The sequence below is a fragment of the Salvia splendens genome, chromosome 5 (genome assembly GCF_004379255.2).
Source record: "Salvia splendens isolate huo1 chromosome 5, SspV2, whole genome shotgun sequence".
Taxonomy (NCBI): domain Eukaryota; kingdom Viridiplantae; phylum Streptophyta; class Magnoliopsida; order Lamiales; family Lamiaceae; genus Salvia; species Salvia splendens.
The window spans coordinates 6,347,409-6,364,594 of NC_056036.1; the positions used below are offsets into that span (position 1 = coordinate 6,347,409).

The 17,186-nt window shown below is 40.7% G+C and overlaps 3 protein-coding genes across 6 annotated transcripts; 2 read left to right on the plus strand and 1 right to left on the minus strand.

Annotated features, from left to right (window-relative positions):
* The first annotated feature begins 3,128 nt into the window (after positions 1-3,128).
* Positions 3,129-6,340, plus strand: LOC121805514 (conserved oligomeric Golgi complex subunit 4-like). The gene is made up of 2 exons (XM_042205398.1): positions 3,129-4,880; positions 5,529-6,340. The coding sequence occupies exons 1-2, from the start codon at positions 3,282-3,284 to the stop codon at positions 6,156-6,158; spliced, it is 2,229 nt and encodes a 742-aa protein (XP_042061332.1). The 5' UTR covers positions 3,129-3,281; the 3' UTR covers positions 6,159-6,340.
* A 2,499-nt stretch (positions 6,341-8,839) lies between these two features.
* Positions 8,840-12,969, plus strand: LOC121801858 (heterogeneous nuclear ribonucleoprotein Q-like). Of its 4 annotated transcripts, none has more exons than XM_042201297.1 (9): positions 8,840-8,941; positions 9,806-10,250; positions 10,347-10,463; positions 10,615-10,755; positions 10,854-11,033; positions 11,653-11,857; positions 12,160-12,335; positions 12,415-12,506; positions 12,590-12,969. In XM_042201297.1, the coding sequence occupies exons 2-9, from the start codon at positions 9,876-9,878 to the stop codon at positions 12,732-12,734; spliced, it is 1,431 nt and encodes a 476-aa protein (XP_042057231.1). In that variant the 5' UTR covers positions 8,840-8,941; positions 9,806-9,875; the 3' UTR covers positions 12,735-12,969. The 4 variants fall into 4 exon arrangements, with proteins under 4 accessions (XP_042057231.1, XP_042057230.1, XP_042057232.1 ...); XM_042201296.1 differs by having other exon boundaries at positions 8,876-8,975; XM_042201298.1 differs by having other exon boundaries at positions 8,876-8,975; positions 12,418-12,506.
* Positions 12,970-13,633: 664 nt separating this feature from the next.
* Positions 13,634-15,536, minus strand: LOC121805228 (3-ketoacyl-CoA synthase 1-like). Its single transcript, XM_042205024.1, has one exon. The coding sequence runs from the start codon at positions 15,323-15,325 to the stop codon at positions 13,775-13,777; it is 1,551 nt and encodes a 516-aa protein (XP_042060958.1). The 5' UTR covers positions 15,326-15,536; the 3' UTR covers positions 13,634-13,774.
* Between the last annotated feature and the right edge of the window lie 1,650 nt (positions 15,537-17,186).

Sequence of the window (17,186 nt, forward strand, 5' to 3'; positions counted from 1 at the left end):
CACTCTGTGGATCAGTTTGTTTGCCACTCCGGCTTGGATGACAATAGCGTCTTGATGAGGAGAGATGGCCGGGACGGGATCTGCATCTGAAAATGTAATCACTTCGTCCTGCTTCAGCCTTTTATGCGTTGGCTCCTCTCGATTGAAGCCTCTGCGCTCTGACTTCAGGGACGATTTAGTCTTCCCGGCAGGGAGAGCATCAATAGTCAGGATTACTCCATCATATTGCAGCTCGTCATCGTCTTCGGGGTCCTGTTGCTTTTTCGGATCCTGAGGAGCGCAGTTCGCACCTCTCTGCTTTTTGTTCTTTTTCGGCTGCTTGCTTTGGTATTTTTTTAACGTCCCTGCTTTCACAAGAGCATCAATACCTGCAGCCAAATGTCGGCACTCCTCGGTATCGTGACCGTGGTCTTGATGGAAGGAGCAATATTGATCCTGAGGTCGACGCGCGGCCGATTTCGTCATCCGCTTTGGTTTTTCGAACATATCGGAATGCAGTTCGAAAATTTCCGCTCTCGACTTGTTCAATGGTACGAACTGAGCGGGCGGCTTCTCAGGATTGAGACGTGGCCCCAATCGGTCTTGCACCGGAGTCCTTTGAATCCTTTCAAAAGGAGTTCGGCGAGGATGTCCCTGATCGCCAAAAGGAGTTCGGCGAGGATGTCCCTGATCGCTATGATCGGGCTTCCTCCTGTCTCCTCGGGATGAGCTGTCTAAAGACCGTTTGCGACGGTCTGCCTCATCGGCACGGGAGAACTGGTCCGCAATGTCCCACATCTCTTGAGCTGTTTGCGGACTGCATTCCACGAGCTTTCTGTAGAGAGCTCCGGGCAGGATTCCATTTTGGAATGCCGAAATGACAAGTAGATCATTGAGATCATCTACTTGTAGGCATTCCTTGTGGAATCTCGTCATAAAGTCGCTGATCTTTTCGTCGCGACCTTGACGTATAGAAAGCAGCTGAGCCGAAGTGATTCGGGCTTCCGCTTTCTGAAAGAACCTCCTGTGGAAAGCATCCATTAGATCTCGGTAAGATCTAATGCTGCCTTGGGGGAGGCTATCGAACCACCTTCTTGCGTTCCCGATAAGCAGCTCGGGAAACAGCTTGCACATATGGACCTCATTGAGACCCTGGTTCGCCATGTTATACTGATAGCGTCCCAGGAAGTCATGAGGATTCACTAACCCGTCATAAGTCATCGACGGAGTTCGGTAGTTCTGTGGCAAGGGAGTTCGGGTGATATCGTCCGAGAACGGAGTCTTCAATGCTCCGTACATGGCGAACCCGACATCTCTTCGGTATGGAGGAGATGGAGTTCTCCTGTGATTCCGGTACCGAGGAGGAACAGGAACATGTCGGGGTTGAGGATTCTTCTTCCTGGAAGACACGACACTACTGCGGTAGTGACTTTCATGTCTGGATGAGGAGGGAGAATCCACCGTTTTCGTCTCCGGCTTTTGGCCCTTTTGCAGGAAAATTAAGAACTCTTCCTGCTTCTCGGCCAAAAACAACTTGACAGCCTCGTTCAAATCAGGCTGCTGGGAAGACTCGGTGCGATGAGTCTTTGAGCGGCTTGTTCCTTCTCCGTGAGAACTGGAAGTAGATTTCTCCCGAGGCTGTTTTCCAGATCTGCGGGCTGGACTAGCTTCCTCATGGTTATCACGAACGGTATTATGGGTGTTACGTGATCTGGTATGCATTTTTTTTTTTTGGGGTGGAAAAAGGGTCAAAAATTCGCTTTATCACAAATTTGGTTCTCTGTTTCCCACAGACGGCGCCAGTGATGGTTGGACGAATTTTTGATAGTAATAAATGCGGGTAAAAGAAAATATAGATCACGACACAAGGAATTACGTGGTTCGATTTACTGAGGTAAATCTACGTCCACGGGAAGAAAGGAGGGCAAGATTGTATTGCTTGATCTGGTTTACAGCTTACAAATACAGACTTGCTATATGATATTTGATGTCTAGAGAGCTTTTTTCCCCTTTTTTTTAGTCTATCTGATCTAAGTTCTATTTATACATTGAACTAAGATCGTGGCTTGCATCACCACTAACTAGATCGTGGATGTCGTGGAGGTCATGAGATCCTGCATGGGTCCACTATCTCTTTGTTTGGTCCGCTATCCTGCATGAGATCCTGCATGAGTTGACACCACTAAATAGATCGTGTAGTGGAGGTCGTGGAGGTTCTGCATGAGTCCACTATCTCCCAGTTCGGTCGAATACTGAGACCGAACTGCTGAACTATTGCCGAGCAGCTTTTGCCGATCTGAGAGTAGAGCTTGATTGGTCGGCTTTTACCGAGCTGTAGGCTGGGGCCGAACTCTTTGGTAATGCCGAACTGATACTCTTCCTTGGGCTTTGGGCTGATGGGCCGTCACTGCTATTGGGCTTGTTTAGTACGTACCCCATCATCACCTAACCTTGCAAATGATAATAATATAAATAGTTTTTCGATTACCATGTTTTGTTGTAACTCGAGGTTACGTATGAGTTTACTTTTCTCAAAAATTTGGAATGTAATAATATACTATCTTGATTCATTTCTATAGACAATTCTTATTTTAACTTATCACTTGATACACTATTAGTATCATATTTAACAAAGCAAACAGTAAATACCACCTTAATGTAAATGCTCATTTTTGTTTTATCAATTATTTCCCCCGTCTTCTAAAAATAGACATTTTTGAAACGACACAAGTTTTAATGCAAAATTAATAAAGTAAGAAAGATAGAAAGAAAAGTGTTTTAATAGAAAATGAGTCTCACCTCGTTAGAAAGAAAAAAAAATCCTAACAAAGAAAGTTTTTATTTTTAAAAGTAGATTTTTTTTTTATTTTTAGGGAATTGAGATAGTATAATACTTACACAAAGATATCAAACACTTCAATTTAAGCTTAAAATGTTCCATTAAAAATGTGTTGACCAAATTGCCCCAAAATTTGTAAGAGACGTGCAATTAATTTGGGGCAATTTGGTCCAATTTTAGCTTAAAATGTTCGATTAAGATAAAAATGGAAGGTTGTATGCTTTGCAAGGATTATAAAATTAGATCTTTTTGTTAAAATGCAAAATAAAAGTAAGACAAAATAATTTTTTTTAATCCAATAGAATTTCTTAGAAACGAAAAACACTATTACATATGTTTGTATATCAATCTCACACAAAATGTAGTAGAAATGGGTTTGGACTGAGGAGGAAATTGAAAATTAATATTGAAAATTATTGATTAGATTTAGGGGGTTTTGGACTGAGGAGGAAATTGAGCTCTAATGGCGATGTCACCGCGTAGCGAAGCAGACGGCGAAGTTGCGACGGCAAATTCCTCCTCGTCTCTGCAATTTGGGACGGCGGAGGCGCTGGATCACGTCCGCAAACTCACCGATGTCGGCGCCATGACTCGTTTCCTCCATGAATGCATCGCCTACCAGCGCGGCCTAGATCTGGAGCTCGAGAGCTTACTCTCCCAGCGATCCGATTTGGATCGCCAGCTCTCCAACCTCCACAAATCCGCCGACGTTTTGGAGATCGTCAAGGGCGACTCCTCCTACATGCTCTCCAACATCTCCTCCACCTCCTCCCTCGCCGATCAGGTCTCCGCCAAGGTCCGCCACCTCGATCTCGCCCAATCGCGCGTTCAGGACACGCTCCTTCGCATCGACGCCATCGTCGATCGCTCCAATTGCCTCGACGGCGTCCACAAATCTCTCCTCGCCGAGGATTTCGAATCCGGCGCCTCTTACATTCAGACATTCCTCCAGATTGATTCCAAATTCAAGGACTCCTCCGCCGCGGATCAGCGCCAGCAGCTGCTTTCCTACAAGAAGCAATTGGAAGGCATTGTGAAGAAGAGGCTCTCCGCCGCGGTGGATCAGCGCGATCATCCTACCATCCTCCGCTTCATCAAGCTCTTCAAGCCTCTTGCCCTTGAAGAGGAAGGATTGCAGGTCTATGTAAGTTATCTTAAGAAGGTCATTTCTTCCAGATCCAAGGAGGAATTCGAGCAGTTATTGGAACAGATTGAGCAATCGAATAGCAACACTCAGGTGAGTTTCGTGCCGTGTTTGACAAATTTATTCAAAGACATTGTGTTGGCTATTGAGGAAAATGATGAGATTTTGAGGAATTTATGTGGCGAGGATGGTATTGTTTATGCCATTTGCGAGCTTCAAGAAGAATGTGATTCAAGGGGTTCTAATATCTTGAAAAAATTCATGGAGTATCGGAAATTGGCAAAATTGACCTCTGAGATTAATTCGTACAAGAGCAATTTGCTGTCTGTTCATGCGGAGGGCCCTGACCCTAGAGAAATTGAGCTTTACCTTGAGGAGATACTCTCTTTGACACAGTTGGGAGAGGATTACACCGAGTATATGGTTTCCAAAATAAGGAGCTTGACCTCTGTGGATCCGGAATTAGGGCCCCAAGCCACCAAGGCTTTTAGGAGTGGGAATTTCAGCAAAGTTTCTCAGGACACTACTGGCTATTACGTCATTTTGGAGGGGTTCTTTATGGTGGAGAATGTGAGGAAAGCCATCCAGATAGATGAGCCCGTGCCTGACAGTCTCACCACATCGATGGTGGATGATGTGTTTTATGTGCTGCAGAGTTGCTGCCGTAGGGCAATTTCCACCTCCAATATAAGCTCAGTTATTGCAGTGCTCAGTAATGCTGTGAGTTTATTAGGGAATGAATACAGTGAAGCTTTGCAGCAAAAGATGAGGGAACCTAATCTTGGAGCAAAGCTGTTTTTGGGTGGTGTTGGAGTGCAGAAGACTGGAACAGAGATTGCAACAACCTTGAACAACTTGGATGTCAGTAGTGAGTATGCTTTGAAACTTCGCCATGAGATTGAAGAGCAATGTCTAGAGGTATGTGTTAAAGTAGTGGCATTTCTGATTTCTTCTTCTGCCACTAATATTATAATTTGTGTGATGGTACGAATTTGGTTTTGTATTCTAAGTGTTTAGCTTGAGCTGAAGTCAATTGGAGATGATGTAACCATATGCCTTGATGCTACTGTGTTCAATCTTATATAAGCATCTATGAGATTTTCTACTTGCCTGAATATGATCTTAATTCTTTAATTGATGGTCAACTTGTTATATGTTGTGGTAATGATAGGAACATGGTAATATCTTCATGTTTTTGGTAAATAGATGATGCAAGTAGTCAATGTTTATGTTGCTTTTCGTGTAGATCTTCAATAACCATGTTGCCATAGTATCCTATAAAGCACAGCCTTTATTTCACTTGGAAAATATTGATTGTTGGTAATTAGTTTAGTATATATATATATATATATATAATTTCTATGATTAGTTTTGAATTTTCTAAAGTTTCTATGGTATTGATGCTCTTACAAGGATGCCACCTGATATTTTTTCCAAAACCTAGATGTTAACTGTAGGAGTGCAACAATCTTGCTGGATGCTGTTTTCTCGACTATCTTATGCTTTCTTCTCGCTTACTCCTTATATTAGTTCATAATTCGGACTAAATCCTGTTGGTCACTCCAGGTATTCCCTGCACCAGGTGATAGAGAGAGAGTAAAATCTTGCTTATCTGAACTGATAGAAATGAGCAATAGCTTTAAGAAGGCTTTGAATCTTGGAATGGAGCAGCTTGTGGCCACTGTGACTCCTCGAATTCGGCCAGTTTTAGATAGCGTGGCAACTATCAGCTATGAGCTTTCTGAAGCAGAGTATGCTGACAATGAAGTAAATGATCCATGGGTGCAAAGGCTGCTTCATGCTGTTGAGATCAATGTGGCATGGCTTCAGCCATTGATGACAGCCACAAATTATGACACGTTTTTGCATCTTGTAATTGACTTCATTGTGAAAAGGCTTGAAGTGATCATGATGCAAAAACGATTCAGCCAACTTGGTGGTCTTCAGCTTGATAGAGATGCCAGGACACTGGTAAGTCATTTCTCCAGTATGACACAGAGGACTGTCAGAGACAAGTTTTCGCGGCTAACGCAGATGGCTACTATTCTAAACTTGGAGAAGGTGTCTGAGATTTTGGATTTCTGGGGAGAAAACTCAGGGCCCATGACTTGGAGACTGACTCCTGCTGAGGTGAGAAGAGTATTGGGTCTCAGAGTTGATTTTAAACCTGAAGCTATAGCTGCTCTTAAGTTGTAACCTCCTACTTTTTGTTTATCGTTCCTCGCTGATCTTTTGATTTACATTCGCAGCATTTCTTCTACTTTGCCCTCTTTTTTTCCAACGAGAAGAATTCAAATTGTAATGGATGTATTGAGGTTATTTGGTCTTTTTTTCATTTGAAAGTGATTAATAAGCATCATTAGTTGTTTTCTAGCAAATTTATGTATCCTGGTTGGTGTGTCTGGATGGCGTAGGTTGTCTTCTCTTCTCTTAACAGGATGAGATAATACTTTTGTTGAGGAAATCCTAAAGAGAATAATCACCACCACCAGACATTCAGGTTGATCCTTCGCTAATTTAGTTGCAATATTGGTTGATGATATTCACATTGAACTCAAGTTCAATCTTTATAAGGGTGAGTACTTGTATTTCAGATTGAATTTTTGTCAAACTTGAATCGATCTGAAAATTAAAATTTTGAGAGAGTAAAAATACAACCAGTTGTCAGACTGAACTGCGAATCTTCATTTTAAAGAAAAAGAAATCTGATCAAATTGTTGGTGAGCCTCATCAAATTTACTCATGACATCATCAAACAGGATGTCAGTTCTCCTGATATGCACACAAAATTCAACAGCAACACCACCAACACGTATGTATTGCTCCTTAATCTTGTATTTTGGTTGTAACAAGCAAAAGATAAGTAACATATGCCTGAAGTAACTCCGAAAGAAAAGGCATAATAGTTCTTTGTAAGTCATCCAAGTTTTTGGGAATATCTACAAGACCGAGTGATTGGCCATCGCCATGTTTAAGGCACCAATCCAGTCACTGGCTTTTCGCAGTACTTCAATTTGTTCCTTCTATGAGATCAGAAGGCGAGACGCAATGAGATGCACCAATACGGCTGTGACAGGGTTCCCAAAAGAGTTAGTAAAATATATATGACGAGAAATCAAATAATTAGTTATCCACAGAAAAGCTAGTATGGTGGATCAAATTTCCATCTTTTGCATACAAACAGAAACAGAGGTGGGATGTCGATGTGAGGATGGCCAGCATCTGGACATGTTAAAAAAACATTTCCATGTACGTTTACCTACTGTAATGCAAAATAGGCTTCAGGCAAGTGAGAATGATAATTTTTATGTCACGGGATAATAGACGCAGTAAGAAAACCTGATCTCCCAACCACGCCAAGCCAACAGCAGCACTTTGATTTTAATAGCTTAGCAACCTGATGCTTCAACAAGAGCATTTTCTGGAACAAAAAATTAAACTAAGAATTGCTGGAAATTACCAAACTTCATTCACACAAACCAGAGGATGAACTGCCATGCAGCATATGGCATAGACTTTGGAAATTTGAGCATATACTTCCACAGTGGAAATGACTTAATATTAAATCCACAAGATTCAGAGAAACGAAAAACATACTCAAAAGCATTGCACCTCCATATCCTTCGTTGTGTAGCAGTGGAGAAGCACATACTACTCTACTAGTAGTTTCATCTAAAAGATTCTGAAACTTAAATTCAAATTCAATTCTGGAAAGCTGACATTGGCTATAAAATGTTTCCCCATCAATGATTGCTATTTACCATAGATTTTGTATAAGATAGCCATGGAACCACAGAGAACCGAATCAACTTGACCACACCTTTGCTGTCACCACTCACCATATTAAATTGACGATTAACTTGAGTATCTTGGCCCAGATAATAGCATGTGAACTACTGGAGCTCTATGTTCAGTGATAACCTTAAGTGCTGAGGCAATATAAGTTTATGTCATCTGGTCTAATCTATAAATCTGTGAGTAACTAGAACGAATTATACTTATTTGGCAAATAAACTGATGATTTTTTTCATTTTTAAGTGAAAAGAGCATCAAAACCAATCAATATTAGAATCATGATGAGGTTCACTAGTTAGCATTGTTCATTCAGCATCCTTGTCAGCTATTAATACTTCATCATCATAAGATTCCTCGAGAGTGAGAGTCGCATCCTCATCAAACCTGTGCTAGCTGATGACTATCTTCGAGAGAATATACCCCGTGATCACCATCACGAATTGGCATTTCCAATAGCAAGTTGAGCTCCTTCTTCATGTTGAGATTGGCTGAGACGATCATCAGAATGCGCAGTTGATAATCAGCACTATCAACATTCTCGGAAGAGAGGGAACGCCCGAAGCTGCTCTTCTCAGCTTGAATGGAGGCGGCGTGGGGCGTGAACGCGAGGCCGCGGGAAAACCAGAGGAATGGAATGTGAATGCGATATTCCGTTATCTCTCAACCTAGCTAAGCAATTGGCATTGTCATCGATGTCACCGTTGAGATGAAGGGAAGGGGAAGAAGGAGGGAGAAGAATGGTTGAAGAGAGAATTTGGTCGAGGTGCGACGGTGACGATCTTCTTCGTCGGAGATCCACATCCACAAGTACTTTACTTTGTTTGAATTTCTACTTTCCGTGAGTTTCTAGTAAACAACAACTCAGGTGAGATCATCGTCATCGTCATCGTCATCGTCATCGTCATCGTCTTCGTCTTCGTCATCGTCATCGTCATCGTCATCGTCATCGTCTTCCACTTCCGGTATGATTTATTTGGACAGATTTTTTTTTTATTGAATATAGAAAAAGTGAATGAGGAACAAAAATAAACGGTTAAAAGAGATAGAATTGAAAAGACAAAGGTATCCCTCGATGAGAAGGGAAATTACAATAAATTAGGTCAGAAGCATATAAAAGAGGGAAGACGGCCTCTCTCTCTCGCAATTTGATCGGATAGATCTCACACTCCACATAGAGAGAAAAGGTAAAGGGAAATGAAATCAAAAGGAATTTTTTTGGTATGCAAAGTCTTACTCAAATCTCCTCCTGCTTTCTTGTTTACTCTCACATACATACACAAACATAAACACATACACATACATACATCCCTTGATTCGCTGACTCTTATATTTACATATGCATCCCCCCCTCTTGAAAGCCGCTTGCTTTTGATTCTTGTTGGGTTCAAATTCTTTGCTATTTGGAGCTGGCTGTCGGCGTTTTGATTTGAGAGCTCTTTATTTTCAATTTAATGAGGGCCTATGTGATTTACCTAAATTATTTGGGTTTTTTTTTGTGGGGGGAGAAGGCCTTGTTGGCTTAGTGTATCAATACATAACATAGCATCCAAAAAATTACATAGTACTGGCAAACACTTATCTTTGATTTCCTTATTGGCTTAAGCAAGTGTGGGAGTATTTGCTCTTGATTTTGAGTCCATTCCCCTTGTTATTGAAAAGGAAATTAGTCCAATGGATTTCCAGTTTCTGGTGTTGGTTCCATTCCGAGAATAATCCCTAAACTGAAACAATAACCAAACACATTGTTGACTGTGAATCACGCATTTTTTCCCCCACATTCCGAAATCTGGCTAGTGGCAGCAGAACTTTCATGTGTACCTAATGGACCCTGAATAGATGGTTAGACACCCATGACTTCCAGTTACCTAAAACTTACCATATACTACTACCCAGAAACATGAAATGACCTGCTTCCTAGCATATCACATTTTAAAGAACCCGAAATGATGTTTTTCAAATTCGTCATAGTTAAGTGCCTGCCAGCCCATGTCAATCTGCAGATGGTTTTCTCTTTTCCCTTCTGCCATAATAACAATGTAAGCATGCAGATTCGATTGGTGGATTCCGGGCATCCAAATTGTGTTTATTGTGTGACAACACTTGAAACCTAAGAGAATCATGGCAGAGAATACTGAAGTGGATGACCGTGTGGATTTTGATGATGATAACTACACTGAAGAAGAGGATGAAGAACCCATGGAAGATGAAGGAGCTGGAGAAGGTGAAGAAAATGAAGAAGAACCTCAGGAGGATACTAGAAGTGAGGATGGTGGGAAAGGTCAATCTCTAGGAACAGATAAAAATGATATTAGCATTGGGGATATGGAAGATAAAGAGAACTCAGCATCTATTAGTGAAGATGAGAAAGAGAAACATGCTGAACTTCTTGATCTTCCACCTCATGGCTCTGAAGTTTTCATTGGAGGACTTTCTCGAGATGTTTCAGGGGAAGACTTGAGGGAACTCTGCGAACCCCTTGGTGAGATTGTTGAGGTTAGTGGATATAAACCTGCAAATTGTTTGTGGCAAACAGATATCTTTATGCACTTACTGTTTCTCTTTATTATTCATAGCTTCATCATTTTGCAGATAAGGGTAATGAAGAATAGGGATACTGGTGAAAGCAAGGGCTTTGCTTTTGTAGCCTTCAGAACAAAAGATGAGGCACAAAAGGCAATTGAAGAATTGCATAACAAGGAATTCAAGGTAATTGAGAAAATATTCCTTTTGTTTTCCTTTTCTAATGGAACAATGTTAGCCACTTAGCCTTTCTTGTGCTAACTATTTCCTATTTCTGTATTCTGTCTGTTTGTGACTAAAATAAATTTCTTTGCTATCGACCATTTCTTCACTTCAGGGTAGGACGCTGCGATGCTCATTTTCCGAAACTAAATACAGGTTGTTCATAGGCAATGTACCCAAGGGATGGAGTGAAGATGATTTCAAAAAATTAATTGAATCGACAGGTCCTGGTGCTGAGACCATTGAGCTAATAAAGGTATATGTGGCTTAGTGGCTATTTTATTACTAATGAGTTCAGCTGTCTCCCAGCAAAGTAGTACATCGATTTTGACCTTATTCACTTTATTACTACAGGATCCTCAGAACCCTGGCCGTAATCGAGGTTTTGCCTTTGTGGAATATTACAACAATGCTTGTGCTGATTATTCCAGGCAAAAGATGACTGCTGCAAGCTTCAAGCTGGATGGTAACACGCCAACTGTAACTTGGGCTGACCCGAAGATTACACCTGATCATTCTGCTGCTTCTGCTCAGGTATGATTTCATAACTGAAATTTCCCTTACCATGGATGTCTGCATATTGATATTCTTGGGTGTCATATCTGGGAAGTAGTTTAAATACTCTCATGCTTTGAAATGGTGGATTTTAACATTCTGGTGATGTATGCTTCAAATTGTGCTGGTATCTTCTCATTGTGGAGTAATATACAAGATGTTATGAATTGGAACTACTACAATAACAGCAGAAATGGTTTCTTACAATAATCTACTGTCATTTATCCATTTTCTACAATAATCCTTGTGGCAAATGGTAACTTGCATAGTTGTATGTGTTACATTTGGTTGTTATCTGTCACGGCAAGACTAATTCCTAGAAATGTGAGTAACATTTATTCATAAAAAACTGATTTTGGTGCAAGAGTAACATTTATCAACATGCCAAGCGGCAAGCACTTGAATGTGAAAATAGACTTGTGACACGGCCACTGTCTTGTCATCCACTGGTCCAATAGTAGTTACTCCTTCTCTGTTCTTGTGTATATGGACTTATGAAATGCTTATGTTTTTATACTTAGTGAGCAGTATACTTTTGTTCATATACTCAATGCATGTTTTGATGTTATTTTTTTTCTTTTATGATGTCTATATGTAGGTCAAGGCCCTCTATGTTAAGAACATTCCTGAAAATACAACAACCGAACAATTAAAGGAAATTTTCCAGCAACATGGGGAAGTCACCAAAGTCGTTATGCCACCTGCTAAAGCTGGTGGGAAGAGAGACTTTGGCTTCATACACTATGCAGAAAGATCAAGTGCCCTTAAAGCTGTCAAGGAAACAGAAAAATATGAGATAAATGGTTAGTTCCCACATTTTTCTTTCTTGTCTAGGACAAATGGCAATATGCTATTAGCATTTGGATAAATTCGTACAGTCGATGGCACTTGATGACTGATGCAATTATGAGGCATGCTTTTAATTGGGAAATGCAAATGTATGTTGAAGTCATTTAGGTGCATTAATGTCGTACTTGGTAAAAAAGATTGTTATGATAGTGATGAACAAGAGCGCCAGGCCTTTGCCCTTTATTTTCAGTAAGGGTGCACATCTTCCTCGTTGAACTATTTGGACGAAGAATGATATAATTATATATACTTGCAGGCCAGGTGTTGGAAGTTGTCCTTGCAAAACCTCAGGCTGAGAGGAAGTTTGATGCAGCCAATCCCCACAACGCTCAAGTTCCAAACTATATTCCCCATCCAGGATATGGCGGTATACCCGTAAATCCTTATGCGTCTATAGCTACTGGATATGGCGGAGCTGCTGGTTTTCAACAGGTAGTTATTGTTCTCTTTTTTGTTCAGTTTCTATTCATTCATTTGATTGTATATTCTAACATGCCGGAACATTTTCTAGCAGCAGCCTATGATTTATGGAAGGGGGCCAATGCCATCCGGAATGCAGATGGTGCCAATGGTTTTACCCGATGGTCGAATTGGCTATGTCCTGTAAGTTGCCTTATATATGGCGTACGTAGTATGAAAATGAAGAAACCCTGAGTATCGTCGTGACAAATTTATGTATATTGCAGACAGCAGCCCGGTGGGCAGATTCCTCAGCCTGTGAGACCACGCAGAAACGATAGGAGTAGTGGAGGTGGTGGCGGAGCACAAGTGCGGGGAGGAGGTGATGGCGGTGACGATAGTAACCGTGGTAGACGATACAGGCCTTACTAGATGATTATGTATTTGGATAAAGCTAGATGATTAGAAGTTATAACCCTGGGCTACTTCGATGGAAATTAAGTTGTTCGTTTGTTGAGTGGGAAAAGATTGCTGCTGAGTTCATATAAAAAGTTTGCCCTTTTGGTGTGGTGTTGGTTGACCATTCGGCTAGTTATTAGATAATTGTATCAATGGACAAAATAATAGTGTCATGGGCTAAAATAAAGGCACTTTCTATTTTGTAGAATTCTGAAAATTGAGAAAATATAATTTCTTTGGGAATACTAACACATTAAAAGCATTTATATCTAGGGTTGGGGAAAAATATCGGAAAAATGATATATCGCTCGTATCGTATTGAAAAATATCGAAAATTTATCGGATTTTCGATATATCGTAATTTTCAATACGAAACGATATCGTATCGTAAGTTTTCGATACGATAACGATATGAATTTCCTTATATCGCGATATATTGTTTTATATCGAATATACGATATATATCGATATTTTTTATATATCATTTTATATCGAATATTCGAATATATCGTGTATTCGATATATCGAATTTCGGTACGATATATCGAAATATCGATACGATAACGATATTGATATTATCCATATCAAAAGTTCGATATATCGAAACTTTCGATACGATAACGATATGAAATTCTTTCATATCGATATTTTCGATACGATATCTCGTATCGACCCACCCCTATTTATATCCTTGAGGAGAGAGATATATAGGTTTGAAAAGTATATGATTAGGTAGGTTAGGTTGTTCATTATATAGATATGCTCCTACTTTTCTTCAGTCCTTATCATAAGAAACATCAACACTCGACCGAAATTTCTTAGTATTTGATTGTTCATACTTCATTATATCCTCAAACTTAGGAGAGATCAAGTTGAAATAATAATTTATGTTGCATTATGGTTTGCTACATACAATAAATCATAGTATTCGGGTATATTGCAGAAAACCAATTTAATGGTAAATATAATCTCGTGATGACTTGAACTCCCGAACTATTGTTTCAAATTAATGATCAAGTAGCGGAAGTTGGAATGTGGAGAGGGTACTTATGGATACAATCGAACCATGGATTAGTGGTGCATTCTTGGGGTGGGATTTCCCTCAGAGCTCTCCAGACAGCGCTGTTGCACTTGAACCCGGAGCCGAAGGCAATCTGCCACACCCGATTCCCTCTCGAAACACGGCCTTTAGCCTCCGTGTATGCGAGTTCATACCAGAGGGAGCTGCTGGACGTGTTCCCGAACCTATGCAGCGTCATCCTGGACGGCTCCATGTGCCACTCCGTCAACTGCAGGTTCTTTTCGATCGCATCAAGCACCGCCCTCCCGCCCGCGTGGATGCACACGTGCTCGAACGCCTTCTTGAAGTCCGGTATGTAAGGCCTCACCCTCGCCCCTGCCACCTTCCTCTTCACCAGCCTCACGAGAAACGCCAGCTGCTCGGACAGCGGCAGCACCAGCGGCCCCAGCGTCGTGATGTTCGTCTTCAGCGCGTCCCCTGCCACCGCCATCAGCTCCCGCGCCAGCGACACCCCCACCTGCGCGCCCCCCTCGTCCTCCCTCTGGTACGCGCAGTTGTAGCTCTTGTCGTCGGCCCCCTTGTGCGTCCGCACCGTGTGTACAAGCTCGTACTTGGACCGCCGCCTGTCCCGGGCCTTGTTCGACAGCAGCACAGCCGCGCCCCCCATCCGGAAGATGCAGTTGCAGAGCAGCATGGACCGGTCGTTGCCGAAGTACCAGTTGAGGGTGATGTTCTCGGTGCTCACCACAACGGCGTAGGTGTCCGGGTTAGCCCGGAGAAGGTGCTTCGCGAGGTCGATCGATATCAGCCCCGCGCTGCACCCCATCCCCCCGAGGTTGAAGCTCTTGATGTCTGTCCTCATCTTGTAATGGTTGATTATCATGGAGGAGAGTGAAGGGGTTGGGTTGAACAAGCTACAGTTCACAATCAATATCCCAACAGCACTGGGATCAATCCCAGTGTTGTTGAGAAGGGCGTCAAGAGCGCCATACATGACGCTCTCCGCCTCCTGTCTGGCCTCCGCCATAGACAGGTTAGGGGGACGAGACGTGATCCCCCTGGGTAAATATGTCTCATCCCCCAGCCCAGAGCGATGAGCGATCTTGCTCTGGAAGCTGATCGAGTCCTCCTCGAAAGCTCCATTCTCTGCCGTCATCTTCAAGAATGATTCCACGGAGAGCTTCCGCTCGTCGTGGGGCTTGTAACAAGCGAAATCCACAAGATAGACTGGTCGCGGCCGCCTGGCCCAGTAGATGCCGAGAGGCAAGGCCAGGGCGGCCGCGGCCAGCAAAATGGTGGCCGTGTCAAGGAGGAGTGTTGTCTTGGCCGACAAGAGGCTCGACACGGCCACCGCAGCCAGGATGAGAAAGGCCGCGGAGGCCGGGCTGCACGAGTAGGCGTGGTAGCCGAGTTTGACGTATTTGAGCTTGACGGAGTGGAGAAAATCAGGCAGCTTGCGGCGGATCTTGATGACGACGGAGGAGGAGTCCTTGAAGTCGACCTCGGCCAGTAGCCTCTCCTCATTCATGTCGATGCTTTCCATGGAGATGGAGCTTGTTTGGTTGGGTGAGAAATAGAGAGAGAAAGAAAGAATGAAGCAAGAAAATGTTGAGGGATTTGGGTGTGTATATATGATGTGAATGATTGGGAGAAATGGTATGTGTAGAGAGGAAGATAGTTTACCAACTAGGTGAAACAGATGGGATTGGATTTTGGATTAGTTTGTCTAGAAAAAGAGTCTCTACACAAAACAACAAATTATAGGTAACGTTGTAATTCCATGTGGACTTATATATTTGAGTCATTTGACCCATCGCCCACGTGAGAAAAACAGATACTCCATAATTCATCTCTTAAAATAGTGGAGTAGTAGTTTGTTTTTTCTCGTTTGATAAAAATGAATTTATTTCAATTTATAGATATTTTAAATTTATTTAAATTTAATAGTAATGAATATATGATTATTAATCCCATTTCATTTTCGGATTCAACGAATTTTAGCCCACTTGTCGCCTCGATTTGAAGCAAGCGTAAATGGTATGTTTATGAAATAAAACAATAATAAAGAAGTGGGGGAAACAGTTGGCTGTCCAAAACTAAATAAATGTGACTTGATTAACCTCAATAAATATTCGTACCGCATATCTAATTATTTCAATCATCCAATATGGAGTATATAACATAGCCAAATGTTTTACGTTGAGATGCCGAAAAGGACATCATAATTTGCTTGACAATATTTTTAAAGTCAAAATACAAATTAAATTTCGAATTACTTAAATTTAATAAATTATCGGGAAATTATATTGTCGTGTTTAATGCAAATTATGTAGGTTTGATAGATGTATGCTACTGCTAGCTGTTGGCTGCCGTCTTAATTATCTTAGTATCAATGGTTCCACATTTGGCATTTAAGCTGCCCAACTTCTAACATCCATCCATTACTTCATAAATTTTAAAAATAGACAACACTATTCTTTTTATTTTTTCCATGTTAAATTATTAAATTCTATAGATGCAGTGTGAAGTCAATCAAAATACTAGTAGTATGTATAAAAGCTGCCACGTGATTATGTTTATAATTTATGACTACTGTTTAACGGTTATAGACTTCAAAATTTGCTCCTCAGTTATTTTTTTTGGTAATAAAATATTGCTTAAAGTTTCTAAATTTTACTAGTACAAAGTTTCTTGGAGATAAGTATTTAATAATTGGAAAAAATAAAAAAGAAAATATGAGATATTTAACTACGAACGGAGGGAGTCTAATAACTCGTGAAAAAAAAAAGAACTCGTAAATCACTTTTAGGTATAGGAACTTCTTCGGTCAGTAAGAGCAAGTTGACAACCATACTACACTAGTAATATGCAGATAATTTATTGAATGAAATTGAATACATAAGACTTTTTAAAATGTTATTAATTCATATCCAGTTAAGTCAACGAATCTTTTTTTATATTCAAAGAGAACTTTATAGGGGTAAAAAATCTTGGAATATTGTGTACTTTTTCGACAATTGCTTTGAACAGTAAAACTTCAAATTGAGACCGATAGTTCCGAGCAATGTTTTAAAAACCGGACCGTAAAGCAAACCGGCGACGTTACTGGTTTACGGTTCAACCGGTCCAACCGGTCGAACCACCGATCTAACCGTTTTACTGTTGGAAATATATATAAAAATATATTAAATTTAGTAAATGATTTACAATTAATAATATATCACAAAACATTAAACCTTATAAATAATTAGTTATGTATAAATATAAATAATATTAAAATTTAGTAAATATATTCAGATATATATTTAATATTAGTTAGTCTAGATAAAAAATTTAATATTTCATGTAATAAAATAGATAATGTTTATATTAATTTAAGAAAATTTATTTCGTAAAATAATATA